This window comes from Gavialis gangeticus, unplaced genomic scaffold (genome assembly GCF_001723915.1).
Source record: "Gavialis gangeticus isolate Ggan-Ray unplaced genomic scaffold, GavGan_comp1, whole genome shotgun sequence".
Lineage (NCBI taxonomy): Eukaryota > Metazoa > Chordata > Crocodylia > Gavialidae > Gavialis > Gavialis gangeticus.
The window spans coordinates 46374495-46397322 of record NW_017729024.1 but is presented as its reverse complement, the minus strand read 5'-3'; the positions used below and the strand labels follow the sequence as shown (position 1 = coordinate 46397322).

The 22828-nt window shown below is 43.6% G+C and overlaps 1 protein-coding gene across 1 annotated transcript in view; it reads left to right on the top strand.

Annotated features, from left to right (window-relative positions):
- Positions 1 to 22828, top strand: part of SUSD1 (sushi domain containing 1) — a 115458-nt gene that overhangs the window by 82832 nt on the left and 9798 nt on the right. Inside the window, exons 15-16 of the mRNA XM_019518199.1 lie at positions 13148 to 13241; positions 15516 to 15771. Coding sequence (XP_019373744.1) covers positions 13148 to 13241; positions 15516 to 15771 — 350 coding nt within the window. The remainder of the gene's footprint in view (positions 1 to 13147; positions 13242 to 15515; positions 15772 to 22828) is intronic.

The window sequence follows — 22828 nt, the reverse complement described above, 5'->3', positions numbered from 1 at the left end:
CCAGAGACAGCAGCTGCAGTTTGCTGTGCTGCAGCCAGAACAGACAAAAATGAATTAAGTTACTCCACTTAGGAGCAGCTTCATTTGAACCCTTATACAATGAGGGTTAATTTGTTGCACGATTGGAGTGCTCTGCAGCCATGCTCTTCTGTTTGGGTATCGCTTTAGAGTGATTTCAAGGGGCCGATCAGGTGACAAATGTCATTTCTATTTGTGCCCAAAGACACTGTCTGTAGAACAGTGATAATAACCTTTCTTTACTTGATGTCGGTGTTGGAAGAAGAATTACACTGAAGACTGCGAGGGGTCTATTTTGTAGCTATGTTGGCCTGAGACAAAAAGAAATACAAAAATTTAGAACTCTTGGTTCAGAGAGAACTTTTATTAGACCAACAAAGAAATCGCAAAAAAAACTATCATTTTCTCTAAGCTTTTGGGCTCACACATCCTTCATCAGTTTTCCCTGAGCCTGATGAAGGGTATGTGAGCCCAAAAGCTTATAGAAAAAGATATTTTTTTTGCAGTTTCTTAGTTGGCCTAATAAAAGGTATCATCTGTGAACCAAGAGTTCTAGATTTTTGCATTTCTAACTGAAGACTATGAAGCACTCATATATTCTGATAATGGGAGTCCCACAAGTACATCAGTTTGTTATGCAAATTGTCAATTGCCCAAATCATGAGTGAGAACTTGTAAGGGAGGATAAGGCAAGATGCTGCGTTCATTGATTAAGTGACACACACACACACACACACACACACACACACACACACACACACACACACTTTTGTTCTGATCTGGTATACTTTCTGTTCTGTCCTGGTATACATTACCAGTTTTATCAATACTTGAATCAACTTGGTGGCCAGGCAAGTTGATCATGGGTAGGAAGCCGAGTTCCTGCTGGTCCATCTTGTCAGATGAACCGATGCTCCGGGATAACATGCAGAACAAGACCCAAAATTGATATGTCTTGCCCCATCTTTTGTAGTCTTGTCAATTCACCCACTCTTCTGTGCTTTTGCTGAGTTATTAAGCAATAGGAAAAAAGTCTATGTGTATAACAAGTTAAGTAGCTTTATAGTTTGTGAATTTAAAAGGTAGTTTATCTAAGGGCCCCGTTGGGAGAAGGAGAAAGGGATATGTATTTTATGTTACGTTTTTCTTCCAGAATTTTGTTATAAGAGCATTGAGCTCGTTTTGATTGCAGTTAAAGCAGTCTAGATTATTTTTGTTCTGTCCCTCTACTGCAGACCTTCAGTGTTGAGATTATTAGTTTTGTTCAATAAATGGTGAGACATTAGTGTTGATATTGGAGCCAATCCTTTTTGTTTTGGCCACAGATGAGACAAATGAAGCAGAGGAGACCTTGCAAGCTGTTTGAACACTTCTGTAACTGTGTTCAGCCACTAGGTGAAGCTGTTTATCTGCTGGATGTCCATCAGGAAATAGCAAGCTAGTTTTGTGGTACAATTTTCAAATTGTGGATACTGCAGTTTTTTGGGGGGGAGTTAATGGTAAATGCAAATTTTTCAAGCTTTGTAAAAAGGGAAATATTTTGTGTGCAAATGTTAGTGTTTAGGGTACATGGTGTTCTAGATTGCTTTATCTATGTACAGGAATTGTTTAGTAAGCTTTGCTAGGAAATTGCCTAACTTTTGTTCAGAAATAGTGTGTCTCCTCACATAGTCTATAAAAATAAGGCATGTCAGAACAGAACTTGATACACAAAGGTACTATAGACTACAGGCTGCTGAATTCTTCAGGCCTTCCCCTTTGCTTTGTCATCCTGCCAGAATTAAGCTGGGCAAGTTTGGACCAGTTCCATATCAACTCTGAAGACCTCTGCAAAATACTTTTCAGCAAGTGCTCCCTGAAGTGGTATTGACAGTTTGAAAGCTGGCACAGTTTCGTCTGAGCAGAGTTAGTATTTAACAAATGCACTAGGACAATCCAAGGAGAAGTAGCATCTTGTGGAGTGACATAAAAAATAGGTCAGTTATTGAGGGTCTGTTTGGTGCAGGTTCCATTTTACATTTTGCAAAGTAAAGAGCAATGGTGTTTGAGTTGCTTTAGATTATGCTAAGTAATGTGCAATTTAAAATTAACAAAACTCTATCAATTATGTTTAAAAATATTTAGAAGGAACAGTGTTTGATAAGGATGTCAACATTCCTCCTCAATGCTTATATTGTGTTACAGTGTGCTGTGATAGTGTGCTGACTAATGACAACCAGAAAGGAAAACTGGCTAGTCTGTTTTGTGCTCCGAGCAGAAAACCAAATGTAGATCATTAATAATGGAGATCAATGTCAGATTTTAACATTCTTTCTGTCTAAGTAATTTTAGCTGATAAAGTATCAGTAAAGAAATCCTTAAAGTAATTAATTGAACAAAGTCCCTTTAACTTCTGAACTGTGGCTGAAATCCTAGTTAGGGAATTAAATTCTTTCTGCCTAAATTTGCCCTGCAGTTTGTTTAACACATATACTAAAGTTCAGTCAAGCTGAGTCATAGATTTATATTTCAGAATGTGGGATCAGATCCCCAGTGGTTGTAAATTACTGTACTGTAGCCAGGGATGTATGGCTAGAGGGCACCTCCTGTATCATTGGAGTCAGTCACTTCTGCATATAGGCAAGTCAAGATGTCATTGACTTCCGTGGATTAACTTCAGTTTACAATACATGAGGGTCCCAGCCATTGACTGTATATTGCTGTGGAACAGAGGCCCGAGAGGTTAGATGAGCCTCATATCATTTTAATCAAGTTCCTCTGTGGAAGAAATTAAGCAGGTTAGAAAGCATTTTCAGTGTTAGCCTGTGTCACTTAATTAAATATGTAAATGCTAATGACAATTTGTTCTATATAAAGAAAGAGATGCATAGGTTTATAAATGTTGGTCAGGAAACCTGCCCTAGTTTTAGTTAGCCTTAATGAGGGAATTCATGAGGTTTGTAATGAAATGCATGTCTACAGAAAAAGTCCAGGAAATCAGCAGCCTACTCCTCTCCTTGCCATAGAGTGCCTGACAAGCAGTTTCTTTTTGGCATTTCAGTGAAGAGCACATAATTGTACTTGTCTGTCATCTCGGGGCCAGTAAATATGTTCCACTGAGTGCTTCACAGATCACTGAAATGCTGTTTCCTTTATATTCCCAGTGACATTCTTCTTAGACTGCCCTTTCTGCTTTCCTGGTTTGCAATGTGTAAGCAAGTGCTGAGAACCCAAAATGGACTTTGGATCATGAAAAATGGTTGGGCGATTACTGCACTGTAGATATAAAAAGATGGTAACAAGACCTTCATTTGGCAGGAAGAAGGGTTTGTATCTGCCACCAAGAAAGAGAAACAAAGAAAAGAGCAAATCTATTATGATTATAAATTTGGTTCCATTATTTTTCCATTGGAGTTGCTAATTGTGTATAGCCCAACTACATTTTTTTATTTTGTAGAATGTGCAGTCTGAGAAAAATGTTACTGCTGACTTCTTTATCTGTCTTTAATATGAATTTAAGAAAAGTTTTTGTTGTATAAATACTCTAGGACAGAGGTTGGCAACGTTCTGGACAGAGTGGCGAAAACACCTGCAACCTCAACTTTTAAGAGGTTGGCGTGCCGGGGCAGGTGGTTGGGGAGCTGCAAGAGGCCTGATTCTTGTTGTGGCAGCACAGCCTGGGTGCCTTCCCCTAGGTGGATGTGCCAGGCAAAATGCTTTCACGTGCCATGCTCCAGCATGCGTGCCAGAGGTTGCTTACCCCTGCTCTAGGATTTGAGAAATTTTTATATTACATGAGCCACTCTAATAAAGGTTTGTTTCCTGTGGAGAGAGTAGTGATGGGAATCCCTTTTGAAAGGATGCCTCTTTCTGGTGATGAATATAGAAGCTCATGTTGGAAAAATGTCAATTTTAAATTTCTTGCTGCCTAGGAAGTACATTTTAAAATATAGATGCCAGGAAAATTCTGACTCTTTGGCAGGAGCAAAGAGAGGACAGAATATACTTGGAGATGAAGATATTTTCCAAGTTCCTCATAGTAGTCTGATTACAGGAGGGGTGCCAAAGATATGACCTGCAGAGCTGTATCATCCAGTCCCTGCTGCTGCTGCGGGTCTTGGAGTGACCAACAGGAAGCATGTGGGGTGTGCTGGATGGGACAGGGTTATGCCGGTGGAGTGCTGCAACAGCTTCCATAAATTAATATATTTTTGGGAGAGAGGCATTTTTTTCAGCACAAATGTAATGCCTGTTCATGGCCTGGGTTGACACACCCTTGACTGGGGCTGATTTTCAGGGCACTGATATGTAGCACTTCCTAAAAATCAGGTTCTTGCTTCGTTGTCTCTAGCTGGGCACCCAAAATCACTTTTTTCACCTTTAAAAATCTTGACCGAATGTCTGTCTTCAGGTCATTTGTTATTACTAATGTACCACAGTTAGAGAGACATTGAAAGAATCCACATGTTCCCTGACCTACAGAGCTAACAGTCTGTGAAAATATTGAAGAAACCACCAAGCAAGAGGTAAACACACTTCAGAACAATAGCTTACAAGTTTTGGTACATTTCTTGGAACAACACTAGTACAGGAAGCGTGAAGTGAGGCAGTGGCTGAACTTGATTTTTAGCAGAATGACATGCAAAATATGCAGGTTTGAGAAGAGATTTGAAAGGCAGAAAGGGAAGAGACATGGAGATAGTCAGGAAGAGAGTTCCAACGCATTGTATGGAAGAGAATGGAAGAAGGCTCGAAGAGAAATATATTTGTTCTTTGTTCCACCACCAGCTTCCTGCAGCTGTCACATTATCTTCCAGCTCTTCCATTGTACAAAATAAACAGAGCCCTCTGTTTTATTTTACATTAAAAAATGTTTTCTGAGCTGTAATGTTACAGACCCATCTGCATGAAAGATTTATTTCTAAGAATTTGGTAAGCAACAGGCATATCACCAGGAGTGCAGTAGGGCTCTGCAAAGCTTCAGTAGCCGATTCAATTTGGAGGAGATTCGGCCCGATTCAGCGGCCAAATCTCTGAATTTGAATTGAATCAGGAGACCAATTAAAACTTCTGAATTGGATCAGAAGCCTCTGAATCTATTTGGGGAGATTCAGCCATAGACTAAACAGGCAGCAGTCCTCACCATGCTGAACACAGCTGCCTCCAGCTGGTAAGTCTGTTGTGGTGGGCGGAGGAGGAAAAGAAGGGGCGTGAGGGGGTAAAGATCAATGCCCCCACAGTAAGGGAGGGATTGGGGTTGGGACAAGCTGCCCAGCCAGGATGGGGGGGCATGGGACTTGGGGAGGGGGGTTCCTGCCACTGTGCGCTGCCATCCAGGAGGACATGGGAGTGGGTGTGTGTCCCCAGACCTGCATGGGGCAGGCTTGGCCGGGTTGCACTCCAGATAGGTGGTGGAAGGCACTGGGAGCAGGAGCTATGCCCTCCCATTGCTCACCCAGCCTCCCCATGCCTTCTGGACAAGCCACAGCTTTGTCCCAGCAGGGCAAGCAGTGGCAGGGCATGGGGGTGGAGAATTTTAGGGTGGCTGTAGTCCCCCCCATAAACCCTGCTCCTCTCTGCAGGGCGGTTGGAGCTAGGGCTGGACTCTAGGCTGCGGCTGAGGCTAGCCGCCTAGAGCACAGCCCTAGCTCCACCTGCCATGCAGAGTGCAGCTTGGCAGTGGGCGGCTGGAGCTAGCCTCCCAGAGCCAGCCTGACCCAGCCTGCCTCGCATAGATCTGGAGGCACACACCCACTCCCATGCCCTCCTAGACAGGCAGTGTGCAGTGGCAGGAGCCCTCTTCCCCAAGTCCTGCCCCCCCCAACCCCAGCTGGGCAGCTTGTCCACCGCCCTGAGCCCTGCACCTGCCCTGGCTGCCTCTCCACACCAGCCCTGGCCTGGCCCCAGTCCTGCACCACTGGGAGGGGCCCAGAGCTCAAGCAGGACCAGCCTCATCTGCGCCACCAGGCCAGAGGGGACAGAGCCCCTGGGACACCTGCACCACCCCATCCCAACAAGAGTCTGGTGGCTGCTCCAGAGCCGTGGCACCAGGGAGCTGATCTTTACACAAGGCAAGGGCAGGCTACAGTTGAGCTCTGCCTGCTCTTCACCTCTGCCCCTCACTGCAGGCTTTGAAAGTGGCATGGTGCCATGTGCATCCCACCACTGAGCGGGCTAGGCAGTGAGGCACGTGGCGCTACTTGCAAAGGCTACAGCAAGGCACGGAGGCAGGGAGCAGGCAGAGTGCAGTTGCAGCCTGCCATTGCCCCATGCAAAGATTGGGGACCCCAGCCCCCACCCCTTGGCTCCCCCACGGTGCGCACTGTGGGGAGAGCTGCACACCCATGCCCCTAGACGAGCTGCCAGGCCCCCACTGCCCCACAACCTGGCCTGGCCGGGGCCCAATTCCCCATGAACGGGGCTCCAGCCAGGCCGGGTTGTGGGGCAATCCCCACAGTGCAGCAGGAAACAGGGCGGGGGCAGGGGTGAATCATTCACTCCTGCCCCTACTCTGCTCCTTCCTGCAGTGTGGGGGGTCTTGATCTGCCTCCCTCAAGCCCAGGCAGTCAAAAGAAACTTACTGATGTGCTGTGCTGGGCCAACTGTGATCCTAGCACACCCCTCCACCCTGCTGCAGCAGCCTGCAGCCAGGCTCACCTGGTGTTTGGGAGGGGGGCTGAGCCCTGTTAGCACCCCCCTTCTGCTGCCTATGCCCCAGTCCCAATCCCTCCCTCACTGTGGGGGTGTTGATCTGTGTCCCCAGCCCCACTCCCCTTCCCTCCCCCCTCTGCCCACCACAACAGACTTACAAGCTGGAGGCAGTAGTGTCCAGTGTGGTGAGGACTGCTGCCTGTTTAGTCTATGGCCAAATAGGCGCCAGATCTTTGCATCCAAATCAGCCAAATGGAATCAGGACAGTAATTTGAATCACCAAATCAACTCACTGCCCCTCTGAATTGGCCAAATCTTAATCTGAAGCGAATACTTGCCGCTTCACACAGGCCTAGATAGCAGCCCATGCAAGGTTTTTATGGAGCACTGTCAAGGTTGTGAGACCTGAAAAATATCAGAACTTCCAGCAGGATTTCTCAACGAGGAGGCATGCACTCATCATACCAGATCAGCCTCTTTGCTCCAGTGTGTTGTTGTCCAACAGTTGGGTTTTTACATACTGTTGTACCTGTTAAAGGGGAACAGGCAGACAGAATGGAAGGACATTCTAGCATACCTATTAAAATGTTTTTGCAATAGTGAAGGAACAAAGCATCCCAGGCTTGTGACTTGCCCAGAAGTAGTGCTTAGATTTTTGTCCATCTGTAGCCTTTGTTTTAGGGAAGAAAATGAGTAAATAATTTTTCAGAATAAATATTCAGCATAAAGCTTCAGCTAATCCTCAGTAGGATGTAGTCATTTTGCAGCTGGCTACCATGTGCTGGGACACCATACTTGCTAGGCAGGAGGATTTCTAGCCTTGGGGAAATGGACCAATTATGCTTGAATTAGTGAAAATGGAAGAGTTACATTTTCATGCCACAAATGAATGGGAAGTAGTTGCAGAGCCTAATGTACATAATTTCCTCCTCCCCCTTTTCTTCAAAAAGAAAATTGAAAATGACCTTAAGTCATGGTACTGTTCCTGCCTTGCACTCTCCTTGTTGCTACTTGTTTCCAATGTTTTTCTATGCCAGTTACAGTAGTTGGGTAGATTTTTCTCAATAGCTGTTCAGTCCCAAAGAGAACTGTTTTTTATACTTAGCACCTTCTTTTCATTTTATTTGTATTGCTGTCAGAGGAGAACCTTACATTATTTTCTTTTCTTCTTTTCATTCTTCCAGTAGCTCTTTACATTTCATAGTCAATATCAAGCTTCAGTGTTTCTTCCTGTCTAGGTAAACTGTTTAATGATTCACCCCCCTCTTTTTTTCCTCACAACTCTGCATAGTCTCAAGCTCACTCCCTTCTACCCATTTTTGCTTTTTGATCTTGAATTCATTCTAAATTTGTTCTTACCTGTTAGCTCACAGAAATTGAACTGTTCAGTATTTTTAAAAGTTTCTCATACTTTCTAGTTTGGAGGCAGGAGAAGATTCTTTTTCAGCAGATTTCAAGAATACTGACTTGATCAGAGAACCTTTTCTTTACTAAAACTTCCCTTGTTTTAATCCAGTAGCTCCTTTTGTGCCATACATTTCATGTCCCCTCACTCCTTTTAAAAATTATATTACAAATGAAGAATCTTAAAACTGAGAGTGGAAAGCACTGTTTCCTTTATGAAGAATTTTCTAGTGCTCCTCATTTGTGATCTTTGTTGTGCCTTGTATCCCATATTTGATTGAGGGGTATTTTAGTACTGCAGGAGAGAAGATAATTAACCACTGCAAATTGGAATACACTTTATTTTTACCCCTTCAGCTCCTTTCATGACTGTGGGCTCTTTCATGTTTGGAAGAAGATGACAAAATCCCACCATCTGCTGAGGAAGGAAGAGTTTATAGGCAATTATCATTACAGGGGATTACACATATGATTGCTCTGGCTCTTTACAGTGCTACTGGATGGCATGGCCTGCTGGAGACAATGGCAGGAGCTCTGACCCTTGGGAGTTTGCCAACTTTGTGCTAGGATCACACATCCTAAAAGGGAAATCAGTAACCATTTATCCTAACAGAGAACAAGAGCTGTAGAGAGGATTTTCTGTTTTGTTTAAACTGAAAGGAGGATTGATTATGAAGCTGAAAATTAATATATTTATGGGAGGAGATTACCTTTCAATTCTGTAAATATTTGTGTACCCTTTGAAACTACTAGGCTACTCCCGTGAGTGTAATTTTAGTACACATGCAACTATTTGTACAGTAAGTGCCTTAAACTAACACAGCATCTTTGTTTCCGAGAGGCAGCTTGTTAAACTAAAAAAAATAGAAATCTGTTCTCCATATGTAAATTTAATCTATCTAGAACTTTGTCTGGGGGGTCCTATGGGCTTCTGCTCTTGGCTCTTATCTCTTCTCCTATGCACCCGGGCTTTGGACAGTTCCATTCACAAATATTAATTCATCTATCATCTTTATCCTTACAATGTGCAGATTTACCTTTCCATCCCTTGACCAGCCTCCTTCTGTCCAAATTAAAATCTTGGTTTGTTTTCCTGACATCTCCTCATACATGTCCAACCTTCAGCTTTATCTCAACATGGTCAAAACAGAGCTCTAAATATCTCCACCTAGTGTTCGTGGATACCAGGTATCCTTCTTTTTGCTCATGTCTGCAACCTTGGCATGATCTTTGACTAGGCTCTTTCTCTAAAGCCTCCCATCTAGTTCCTCTCTCTGTCTGGCCTCTTTTTCCTGGCTAACATTTCTTAACACATGATCTGTCCTTTCCTTCCACACACCCCAAATTCTCATATGGGCTGTCATCCTCTTAAGTATCAGTGGCTTCAGCTGCCTCCTCTCTGACATTGACACATTTCATCTTGCCCGAGCACAGTCATGCCTTCAACAAATTCTGCTGCAAGGGTCGTTTCCCAGACTCATTACTTTGACTCCATTTCCTTCTCTTTTCAGGTCTCCCCAACTACATTTCCTTTTCTACATGAAACACGGACTACTTGTCTTCTCTTTCTAAGGCTCTTTACAAGCCTGTTTCCAGCCTCCCTATCATTTTATTGTGATTTTGTGACACTGAACCCTGCATTTTTGGCAAACAAGGCCAATCTAGATTGTCCCACATGCAGCTATATCCCATCAGGTTTTTCCCCACAGTCAGCTGATCATCACCCATGAGGATAAGCTCCTAGTAAACATGTACAAAGCCAACTTGTTCATCTCCTTCAAATCTCTGCCTAAAGCTCATCTTTTTCTTGATGTCTATAACAGACTTGACAAGGGTTAGTCAGTTTGTGTGCTATATGTTCATACCAACCAATATTGTCTCATTATTCAGTTGTGTTCCCCCATCTACCTCTCAGTATTCAGTTGTCGACTCTTTGTTTATAAAGAAATAGTGAGCTCTTCGGAGCTGTCTTTGGTAGGCAGTGCAAACATGGAGTCTTGTGTTTTATAGTAGACCTTGCTGTATTACGAGTGGCAGTGGTGCTAGTAATTATTATTATTATTATTACTATTATTAGTAGTAGTATTATTACTACTAATGATCACTATTATTCTTAAGCTAAACCACCCAAACTAGTTTCCATTGATAAGCTGAGTGGAATGTAAGAAGAAAAACAGCATCATGTAAAAAAGAAAAAATATATACATTTTTTAAAGTACATATAATTTTTGCATTAAAAGTAAAATTTTATTTTGTAATGGGTCCTAAACTTCCCCACATCCACTTAAAAGGCACTTCAATAGTGTTGTTCTCCATATTAAAAAACCTCTTCTGTCCTTCAGCACAGCACTTGTATTGTAATATGTATTATAGTATTTCCTCATATGGTAATTCAAATAATAATAATGACAACCTGTGCCAGTTAATCTGTACCTCTGCCTCTTTATAACCTATGCTTTCTCCATTGGAGGAGCTATTTCTGTTTCTCTTTTAAATGTGAAAATTCAATTAAAAATTGTTATTTGGCCCCCTCCCGACCCCCCACCAAATACCCATAAAATCCTGGAAATATCATGTTAGCAAGAAACTTAAATCATACTAATTGCTTTATTTTGGCAGAGAATTGCTTTCAGTTAAAACTGGGCTTGACCGAGAATGCTTCATGTGATTTCCTTGAACTTGGGGAAAGATAATCATTTGGATCTAAAATGCAGCTCAGTTCCATTCCTATTTTTAAAGCAGAGAGATAGTTAGCTGTGTTTGTCTTAAGTCAGGGCAGGGTAGAGATGTACCATATAGATGAACTGAATCAGAGAAACTTTTGTGAGCAAGAGTTCACTTCATTAGATGCTGATGAAATAAGTTCTTACGAAAACTTATGCCTCTCTAATTCAGTTTGTTTACCCTGCCGATTTTTAAAGCAACATCATCAACAGAGAACACTGCAGGGGAAAGCAGAGAACTCCCAAACTCCCAAACATGTATTCTAATAATGAAAATGAACCTCAAGATGAAATGCCAGCTTACTGGCTACCTAGCACTGATTTTGAGGGGCTATCTCGAATGGAGCACAGTTGTTGCTTGCCTTTTTCATTTGCTTGCCATGCAGAAGTTTGAAGGGTACTGCTGCAAGTCAGTCCTGCTGGAATGCTTTTAGTGCATTTTCCTATAGACAAAGAGGGCTAGAAATTAATGGCAAACAGTTGGGCTTGGGGCTCCTTTTCCCCCTTGATCAGTAATTCCCCCCCCCCCACAAGTAGTAGCCTTTTGTCAGTCACTGGGCATGTCTATACATGCATTAGGGTGCTGTAATTACAGCGCATTAAGTTTAGTACCTGTAATAACAAGTTATAACTTAATGCGCTGTACTTGGTGCTACTGTGCTGTAGCGCTAGCACATGTTTTTTACATGATGCTAATTCTACTGCGCATTAGCATGGTTTTTGCCCTGATGTGCTAATGCGCAGTAGAATTAGTCTACTGCACTTTTAGTGTCTCATGTAGACGTGCTCACTGGCATTTTTTCCCCTTTTTTTCTGGAGGTGGTCTGAAATTTTTATTTTTCCCATGTGGGTTTTGAAATCTTGATGTTCTGTCAGCCTGATAGTTGACTTATTTTTAGCAGGGATTTACCCTCTGGCAAGGTGTGTTTTCAAGAATGTCCTGGTTGCCAAATACTATACATGAAAGAACTTCACAAGGCCTTCCTGTTTCCTGGACTGAAAATGAAACTAATTTTTTCCCTTCTCTCCCCTCCGCTTCTTTCCACCAGTAACCTAAAGTACTAAAGAGCCCAAATTTTAAAGGTAATTGTAGTTTGCACATTTGCCTCTCTTCAATCCACTTCATAGGCCTCTGCATGGCAGCCAATGTTTGCATTCATATTTTGCATTTTTAATCCTGTTTTGGAAAATAAAATATGCCATTTCTAATCATTCCTAAGCTCTTTCCTCTCCCCCTACTTGCACCTCCCGACTGAAATAGAAAGCAGAGCTTATATGGAGTAGATATTGTAAGTTTTGCTCACTTTGGCTAGAATTTTAAAAAATAGTGTAACCTTTTTCAGACTGTTTCTGGGAATTAAATTAAAATTTCTATTTGGCTGGATTGGATGCCGGAGAAAAGGAGGATTTGAGACAGGAACGAAAGAAAGCTAACCTGAAGAATTTATTTTCTCATTTACCTGTCTACCAGGGAAATTTAGGAGTTCAGGAGGCTCTTGATAGTTTAGGCAAGTGTTGTAAATCTCTCATGATAAGCTCAAATTATTATGATTTTTAGCCAGGGATGCAAGGTATACAAGAAATTGGGTTTGTGTTTCAATATTTATTTGCTCAGGCTGAGTCTGCTGATGCTCAGCTTAAATCAAAGTAAAATCTTCTCCCACATTTGACCACTAAAAATATTATCTGTAAACTTTAAGGTATTTGTATTCACAGGAAAATAAGAGTAGAAGGAACCAATAAAAAAAAAATCTTTGTATCCCTCCAGATACATGGTGATCACTTCTACAGCCTAAGGAATACAATAAAGTTGTTCTTCATTTTTGCTTTGTCCTCCTTTTCCTGCATTTATGTTTCCCCTTTCCTTTCTTCTTCTTTCCCAAGCCTTCATCTCACATACCCTGAAGAAATTTATTACACACCCTAACTTGAGAAACACTACCTTAAGTGTTTCATCTCCCCCATTGGTAACTGCCAACCTGATGTAGTCTTAGCCAGTCATCTATGTGAATGACTTTTGTGTTATCCCACCAACTTTACTTTCATTTCCATCATTCCTGAGCACAGCATACGCTTCAGTACCTGTGTGCCACTCCCTGTGGTTGTGCCGCCATGCTCGCATTAAGCCCTACCAGTGCCAGTAGTTCAAGATCCCCGCAATTTGTTGCTCAAGCTCCTTGCATTGGCAGCATGTTTAATGTACAGGGTCTCCGTAAAGTCCTTGTGAACTTTAAACTTTAATAATTTAGGTTGTGCACAAGGACTTTATGAAGACCCTGTATAATTCTAATCTAGAAAAACAGTCTTGTGCCTTCAGTTTTGCATTACTTCCAGAAGCTTTTCTGAAGGACTGACCCTGGTTTGCTTTTCAGATCCCCTCTTCCCAGAAGTAAAACTCGTGACTCTGCAAAGCCCTGCACCATTGCTCAGACTATGGAAAGTGGATGATAGAAATGGGCCTATCAGGTTGGTTTTTCCCTGTGCTCCTGACTCTGTTTAGCTGGGTCACTTATATGGCTGATTTTTATTTTAGACTGTATCTGGTTGGAACAGTGGTGCTCAACCAGAGGTCTACGGGCTGGGTTTGACCTCTGAAATGATCAGATCTGGCCTGCAGCATAGGGGATCAATGGTAAGCACCTTGGTCCAGCATACCCTTGTCTCTCCCCTGTGCTGTGCCACTGATCCACTCTGCAGCCAGAAGTAAGCTGTCTTCCTCCTCCCTGTCCCCTTCTTTCCCATTTGATATGGGGTTTTGGCAGTGTATAGGGGCTTTGATAATGGCTCCCCCCTGCTGCAGGTGCTCTCCCCATGCTGCCACTGGGAAAAGTGGCAGTGGTGGCTGGGTTGTAGCACCCACCTGCCAGCTTGCCTTCCTCTGACCCGAACTAGGTCAGTTCAGCCTGCATCCTTAAAAGGTTGCCGACTGCTGCTCTTAAATGTTGTGCTCCATTGGGTTAGACAGTTTTATTAGAGATGAAGCCAAACCAGCAAGCTTGGATTGAGATCCCAGCTTAATCATAGGTTTTTTTGGAGTGTTCCTTTTTGGGGGTTTTGACTTCAGGCTCCTCTCTGTTTTGCAGAACAAATTTCTGTTCTGAGTTGCTCTGAATTTCAATGGAGGTGCACCAGATTCACACTGGTATTTTGTGAGACCAGTTCAACTCCAACTTTCTTGTGTACATCATCCAATACATCTAGCAAAAAATTATGTAGAACAGTGATTCTCAACCAGGGTTCTGGGGCACCCTCAGGTCGCCGTAAGAACGTTTGAAGGGTGCCCTGAGGTGTGGGGAGATAAACAGGCAAGTGCAGACACAAGTTCATCCCTGCCTAGCTGCTCCTCTGCCCCCACTGCCCAGCTTCTTTGCAAGGAGGTAAGAACTCCACGCGCATGATCAGAGGGCAGGTGAACAGGCCCTACGAGGAGAGGCTGAGAGCCATGGGACTCTTCAGCCTGGAGAAGTGAAGGCTCGGGTGACTTGGGGGCAGCCTATAAGTACTTAAGGGGTACGCATCAGGACCTGGGGGAATGCCTGTTCACCAGAGCACCCCAAGGGATGGCAAGGTCCAATGGTCACAAACTCCTCCAAGACCGTTTTAGGCTGGACATAAGGAAAAAGCTTCCTTACTGCCCAATCCCCCAAGGCCTGGAATAGACCACCTCCAGAGGTGGTGCAAGCAGCTACTCTGGACACCTTTAAGAAACATTTGGACGCTTATCTTGCTGGGATCCTTTGACCCTAGCTGCCTTCCTGCCCCTTGGGCAGGGGGCTGGACCTGATGATTTTGCAAGGTCCCTTCCAACCCTAATATCTACGAAACATATGAAATATATGAACTGGAATATACAAGTTTTTGAAATGGGGTATTGCACAATTCACAAAAGTTTTGGAGGGGTGCCTTGAGTCTGCTGGAGGGTGCCTTGAGTTTAGAAAAGGTTGACAACCATACTGGGGGAAAGCTGAGGTACAGAGTACTGTACCATACCTGAAATGTTGTTTAAAGAAGTCAGGGAGTGGTTTCTTACTAAAGCCTTATAGATGGGAACTGTCAACACTTTCTTGATCTAGATAACAGTTTATCTCTGAGAAATCAAATTAAAATTGTTTTTTATAGGCTGATCATGTGATCATCTTTGTGTCCAGATTGGAGCTGAAAGTTGTACTTTAGATGAATGCAGCAAAAGGACAATATGCAGTAACTCATAGTTGGTCACTTTCTTATGAAAGGATCCAGTGGACACGGCTACATATGCATTAAGGCACTTTTTCTAATGCTTATTAAATTTAGTAAATCCAGTGTGAGGTACTAAAGAAATCCACATCAAGTTGCCTTAATATGCACTAATGAATGAACAGGAGCCTATTTTATTGTGCATTAACATAATTGTGTGGGTTTTTATGTGGCACTTCAATGCACAGTAAAATAAGCTATTGCTCATTAAAGCACACGTGTAGACACACCCAGTTTGGTCTTGCACAATCATGTTCAATTTGTTTGTGCAATTTGGAAAATCAGATTTATGCTTGCCCGTGTTGTGTTTCATAAAGAGTTTGGTAGCAAATGCACAAAGGGAAATACTACAGCCACACACATAAAGAATTCACACTGAATTTTTATGACTGAAAAACTGTTAGAGGGGCAAAAGATATAACAGAGTGCTTGCAAATATGATGTTGCTCTAGTGCATGGTTCATTGAAATGAGCACTGATACTTGTTTTTCTGTTTCATTCTAGTTTTTACCAAGTGGTTGTACTTCCTTCAGACTTGCAAAGCCAATTTGCTTGCAATTCCCTCACTGCTGCAATGTTTTTTGGCAATGCCACCGACACTGCAGGGTATGTGGCAGCTGAATTTCTGGCCAAAGATGTTGCTGACAACATGTCAATCACTCTTGGAGACAGGCATTATTATGGGAAGTTTTATAATGCTCCTTTAAAACGTGGAAGAGATTATTGCATTGTATTGAGAATTATAAGTGAATGGAATAAGGTAATGATTGCTCTTAAATCTTCTCTTTAAGCCTTTGTGAGTGAAATGAATCTAGCTGCAGAAGAGGGGGAAGTTTTAACATTTTTGTTCTATTTCTACATTGATGGAATACAGCTGAAACATAACTGTCTTGAAATCATCATTTTAACTGCTGGTGGATCTCTTATCCGTTGTAATGCTGACGTCTAAATGCTAAAATATAAACAAAGGAAAATTTGGTGATGTAAAACCATCTGGCCTCAGGGAGGAGGAAATAGTTCCCTCCAACTGATACATGATGCAAATACCTATATATGAGGTCATAATTTACCCAGACAGTGCTAGGTGGGAGGAGATCTGGATGCCATTCACTGTCAACATTAGATTCTCTCTTTAGAACTTATTCCAAATAACCATGACGAGAAAACCCTTTCTGTTTTAACTAGGTTTCAACTTACAAATAGCATGACATGTTAACATCAGGTTACGTGTAAGACATGATTGACCAGTTAATCACATCTGAAATTGTAATCCAGCCACATGTTAAAGCAATTAATGGTGTCATAAAACAAGAAAAACTGTGGAGCTATTCCACAGGAAGTGTGGAATAACTTCGTGGCTGGTTCCTATGATGCTATTAATTAAACATGCAGCCAGGTTTGTCCCTGTGGCTGGGAGTCCTGTCAGCTGATGAGGCTTGCAGTGATGGGTGCCCACCATGTGCTCCCTTGGCTGCAGGCTCCCAACTGTGGGAGCTTGCTACTTGCTGGTGCAGAGGGATCTGGAGATCATGATCCTAAGCTCCCCTTTCACTAGCAATAAAGCATGATGGGATCTATGCTTGCTCCCACAATCATGCTTTCTGCCATGCATGTGTGACATGGCAGGAAGAGCAATTGTATGGATTGCTGTAATGGGTTTGGATCCTAGGGGTGGCCATGACTCTTGCTAGTAGCCACACAATTCTTGCCCTGGCTCTGACCCAAAGGGCCCTCACCACCTTTACTCACCCACCACACCTTTGACCCCTGGGCACCTGACCCTCCTTGACCCCCCTCAAGGCACCAGGCCAAACTGAAATGAAAACACAAGCCTTTCTGGCTATAGCTAAATTCCTATCCCAATCCTGGGTCTATATGCATGGCTAGCCCTCAGCTTCTTCTCTTGCTGTCTCTTGGCCAAACCCACTTACAACCTGTGTCTCTGTCACAGGCACCTCTGCAGAGCATTTCCATGGGCAGACTGCCTCCCAAGCCTCTGGGGCTGCCTTATATCTTTCTGACCATTCTCTCTTCCAATCAGGTGATCCTCCTGGGTTGCTTGCAGGTGCCTCCTAATTAATCTCATTACCTATTTGTCATGGCACCCCAGCTGAGGCTGTGCCCTACCTTCCCTGCAGGGCTGTGCCTGGGCTCTTTCTCCCCAGGCTCTCTGTTGCAATCATGCATCAGATCCTATCATGCCTTTACCTGCACATCTGGCAGAGGCCTCAGTCTTCTTTCCCCCTCCCTCTCTTTTTTCCTGCAGGTCTTGTTGGGTGAATGTTTATCATTAGCATTGGTACCTTTATAGAAGGGGCATAAGAGCATGCTTATTGATACGTCAGTCTTTTGGAAAAAAGGAACCCTTTGTTAATTCGTTATTGAAGTTAAATGGTGCTAGCAGCCATGAAAGCAAAGAATTATAATTAATTAATAATGTGTTTAAAATCCATTCCTCCCACAGCCACTCAAGTGTCACATTTCTTTGTTCTTGTGATATCATTAGGCAGATAAGCACAGGCTCAGGCTTGTCCGCTGCCCCTCACCTCTGCAAGGAAGTAAACACTGTAATATATGAATTAGTTTTTGAAATTGGGTGCCACTTAAATAATAAAACTTAAGGAGGGGGTGTCTTGAGTCTAGTGAGGATGCCTTGAATACAAAAAGGTTGAGAATTACTGTCCTCGATAGATGGCCTGATGAAGTTAAGAAATTCTAAATTCTAATCCATGTAGCGTCAGCATAATCGTCAGTAGTCCCTAGGTGCTCAGAACTTTTGAAAATCAGACTACGTATTTAAGTACCCACATTTAAAAGCAGGAACCAGACTTGAGGCATCTACATTTTAATTCTTTTTTAATTTTCATCATCCTAAAAATCTGCTTCTCATATACCTGTTTCACATAACTATTCTCTCTCTTTCTTATGACATTTTAGCATTAAAACATTCATAGATTAATATCTAAATTTGATAACCATTTGACTGCTTTAGGGGTGGCTGCATGGATTGATTTTTAGATCACCATTAAATGATCAAATTAAATTATCTAAATTGCCACATAACTATTTAAATGTGCCTTTACTTCTAGTTCCCGTTTTTCATATTTGTATACAAACACATTAAACACTTATTATGAAAGTGTCTTTGCCAGTGTTATTATTTATTAGTCATTTATATTATAGCAGCAGCCAGAGGCAGCTAACTGAATTAGACCCCTATGGAGCTGCACGCAGTACAAAAATGGATTGTTTCAATTTTTTGCTGCTCTTTCTTAAAATTACCAATATGTTTTCTTTTATGAGCAGGAAAAACGGTATGAGTAGGAAAACCAGTTCAGCCAAAACTTGAATGAATTGTTTAAGATAAACAAACATTTCTATTAAAATGACCCATACTTGATCCATTATGGGATCAAGCCTGTGGGGGTCCAGTATGGGATCAAGCCCGTGGTGGGATTTTTAAAAACCTACCATTTCAATTTAGGGAGAACTAACCCTGCACAGCATATACAAGCACCCTTAAAGACCAGGTCCTCATTTACAGCTGGGTCATAGGGGGTGGCCTTTGATACACACCTGGGCAACAGAGCTTGGAGTCACACCTCTGGAGACATAGCAAGATGGCTTAACTGCTCTGCTACCACACCACATAAGCATGGAGTGTTAGCACTGAAAGTACAGGTTTCTCTCAATTTATGTGGTATGTGCATTCCCAGGAAACTGTGCATAAATCGAATTTGCATAAAGGGAACTCAGTTTAAATGTAACAAATAGGGATAGGTTCCCACCGTGGTGAGGGAGGGAGGGAGTGAGGCTGGGACTAGGGAAGGGGCAAAGGGAAGGGTGCCACTCCTGGAACTGCACAAGAGAGCAAAGCAGAAGGAACTGTCGGGGCGGGGGGAGCGGGCGCTGCAGCTCTTGCTGCAGCAGGGGCTGTGGTGAGTGAGAACAAGTGGAGCCCCAAGGGATATGGGGCACGGTGCAGCTTGTCCCCACTCACCCCAGTCTCTGCTGCAGTGGCCCTGGGAGCAGCCAGCACCAGCTGCCTGAAGCCTCTGGGCTGCACCGTGCTCCGCCTGTCCCCCCACACCTGGGCTCCACCTGTCCTCACTCACCCCAGGTCCTGGGCTGCACTGTGCTATGGTGCAGGCAGGTGGTATTGGCTGTTTCTGGGGCAGCTGCAGCACAGGCTGGGGTGAATGCGGACAAGTGGAGTCCTGGGTAGCACGAAGCACAGTGCAGCTTTCCACACTCACCCGAGCCCCTGCTGCAGCAGGCCCAGGAGTGGCTGGCATCAGCTGCGGAAGAAGCTGTCAGTGGCTGTGGGGCAGGGCGTGGGGGGTTCAGATGACAGCAGGCTGCCTCTGCAGGCTAGGGCCAGCGGTGGCATCAGGCTGTTTCCGGCACTCAGGATGGCCCGCCCCGAGCGCTGGGAAGAGTCTGGTGCCACAGCAGCAGCTTGCAGTTGTACTGCATGCAGACCCCGGGGCACGAGCCCCCCAGGAAGAGCCTGGCACAGCCCCCCAGCCCACAGCCCTCCCAGGGACTGCGGAGCAGCAAGAGGCCCCCTTCTTCACAGACCAGTAGCCTGTTTGCTTGGGCAGGGCTGGGGGCTTAGAATACTGATACTTAGTAAGGGCGAGGTGTTGTTGGTGCATTTGACTTTGTAAAGGTGTTACTTTGTGCCTGATAGTCTCTGTTGTGTTGCAGATATCCAACTGAGTATCCTTTACAGGGATTGATATTTGCAATGTGCATCTGCTGAGTTCCTAAAGACTGTTTTTCCTAAAAGCAATGCTGTATATACATGTGAATTAATATAGTCTAAAGAGCCTAGTTCAGACTGCCTTTGTCTGCATTAACTTTAATCCTCATTCAATGAAGATGAAGTAATACAGACAGGAGCCAATTTTAACTCAGAGTACAGATGTTCATGTGTATATAGTGACAGCTGTAGTCTGGATTCAACCTTGAAAAACATAATGTCTATAAACAGCTTATTTCCTTAGTTTGCTAATGAGAATGCCATAAGATAAAGTGTCAAAAGCCTGGGTATAGTCAAGGTATACCACATCCACTGCTCTCCCCCCATCAACTGAGCCTGTCACTTTATTATACAGGTGGCTAGGTATGACTTGTTCTTGGTGAATTCATGCTGATTGCTTCTGATCACCTTGTTCTTCTCCAGGTGCTTCAAAATAGATTCCTTGAAGACCTCCTCCATGATCTCTTCAGGTGTCATGGTTGAGCTGACTGGTTTGTAATTCTCTGGATCCTCCTTCCCTTTCTTAAAGATGGGCACTATATTTGCCCTTTTCCAATCATCCAGGACCTCACCGAATCTCCATAAGTTCTCAAAGAGGATAGCCAATGTCTCTGAAATCACTCAGCCAATTCCTTCAGTACCCTAGGATGCATCTCATATGGCCCTGCTGACCTGAAAACATCTAACTTCTCTAAGTAATTCCCAACTTGTTCTGCCACTAGCCTGAGCCATTTGTCTCCTTCCCTATCCTTGCTGCTGACTGTGATTATCATCTGATAGCTCACCCTACTTGTGAAAACTGAAGTAAAAAATACTTCTCTGCAGAATCCTTAACTAAATTGCCTTCTGTATTCCATAAGGGACCTACGGTTTCTTTAGTCTTCATGTTACTCTTTACAAACTTATAGAATTTTTTTGCCTTTCATGTCCCTTCCCTTCTTATTGCCTTTTACGTCCCTTGCCAGTTGCATCTGAAATCATACCTTGGCTTTCTTGATCAGCTGCACACACGGACAGACTGACTTCTTGATTTTCTCCTTGTGTGTCTGCCCAACACTCTTCTATTCTTCTCTAGTGATATGACCAAGTTTCCTACTTTTTATAGGATTCCTTTTATGACTTTCAGCTCATTGAAGAGATTGCTGCCCAGCTAGGCTGGTATCCTGTTGCACATCCCGTTTTCCCATTGCATCAAGATAGTTTGCTCTTGTGCTTTTAATACAGTCTCCTTAAAGTACAGCCAGTTCTCCTGGACTCCTTTCCCCTTAAAATTGCCTCCCAGGGGCTCTTGCCCAGCAGTTCCCTAAGTTTGCTAAAGTCTGGTTTTCTGAAATCCAGTGTCTTTATTTTTCTGCTCTCCTTTCTCCCTCCCCTTAGAACCATGGAAGTTAACCAAGCCAGAGCAGACTTCCCAGCCCCACTGAGTTTTATAGTTCCAACAGCATAGAGCTCTTTTATTTATTTATTTATTTATTTATCTATTTTAACACTCCTTTATCTCAATCTTTTCCTTTTTTAAATAGTTCAAAAGATCCACAGCAAAGACTGCATCAAGAAAAAATTAATTGTGTACAGCAAAGCATGCTGAAGCTCAAACTGAAGTCTATAGATGCAAAGATAACTCTGTCCAAGGGTACAAATGCATCATGACTTATTCCTAGGGATCTCTGTAAACCATGGAGGAAGTGCCCACTGCAGCAGCTCCTTTAATTTTTTTAATTTTGCCACTTGCCACACTCCACCTCTTCACCCCTGCTCACTGATCAGTCACTAGGGCTGTGCAAAGCTTTGGGTGGTGATTTGATTTGGAGGAGATTCAGCCCGATTCAGTGGCTGAATCTCTGAATCCGAGTCAAATCAGGGAACCAGTTTAAAGGTCCAAATTGATTCAAAGCTCTCCGAAGCTTCAGCAAAGATTCGGAGAGCTTTGATGATTTGGGCTGTCCCCAAATTTACCACTCTGAGCTAGTAAGTACTAGGGGCAGGGGAAAGGGGGCTGGGGGAGGAGTGAGGTGACCATGGGGGGACCCCTGCCAGCCCCCCCAACCCCTGCCCACTCCCCCAGTCTCCCAGTGGCTGCCTCTGCCCACCCCAGCTCCTGGTACTTTAAAGAAAAGCCCCGGTGCTCACCAGGTGCTGCTGGGCAGGGGGTGATCCCCACTGCTCTCCACTGCCCCATGCTGCATGGGGGGCTCTGCATGAGCCTCCTCAACAACCCCCCTCACTCCTCCCCCCCATGGCTGCCCCATCTGCTGGGGCTTTAGCCCTTTAAGAAAAAAAAAGGCGGAGAAAAGCCACAGGACACACCGCTTCTGGTGCAGCCTCATGGCTTCAGGGGCTCATGCAGAAACCACCCCCTGCCCCACAGTGGCAGGAGCGGTGAGTCCCAGGGTTTCTTCAGGGTTTTTTTTTTAAAGGGCTGGAGCTGGCCCGTGCGAATCAAATCACTGTCCCCCAAATCGGCTGCAGTTTTTGCCTCCCCACCGTCAGCAGGAAGCAATGGGGCCTCTAAGGCCCCGCTACCAATCAGCAGCAGAGAGGCAAAAACCTTGGCGTATTTAAAACTGTGCTTTTTGCTTCCCTGGTGATCAGCAGCAAGCGGCCTGGCTGGTGGGGCATTTCTGCCAACCAGGGCTTGTGGGGGGAGGGGGCAAGTGGCAAAATGAAAAAAATTAAAGGAGCCACTACAGGGGGTACTTCCTCTGTGATTTACAGAGATACCCACAGTTATTCCTTATCACTTATATGGAAAGTGCAAAAAAATAAAAAATGGGAATTTATATAACAAGAATGTATACTATAAAGATTATATTGGACTAGCATGAGAACTAATTTAGGAAAAGTGAAGTATAAAATTTTAGGGTTGTCAAATAATTAAAAAATTTGATTGTGATTTGTTGCATGATTAAAAAAATTAGTGACAATTAATCACAATTTTAATTGCACAGCTAAAAACTCAAAATTCTGCACAGAAAAACTCAAAAGTATGAAAAATTATGTAGGTACTTTGTATGGTTGGGGGGTGGGTATGGAGTGTGTGTGTGGGTAGGTG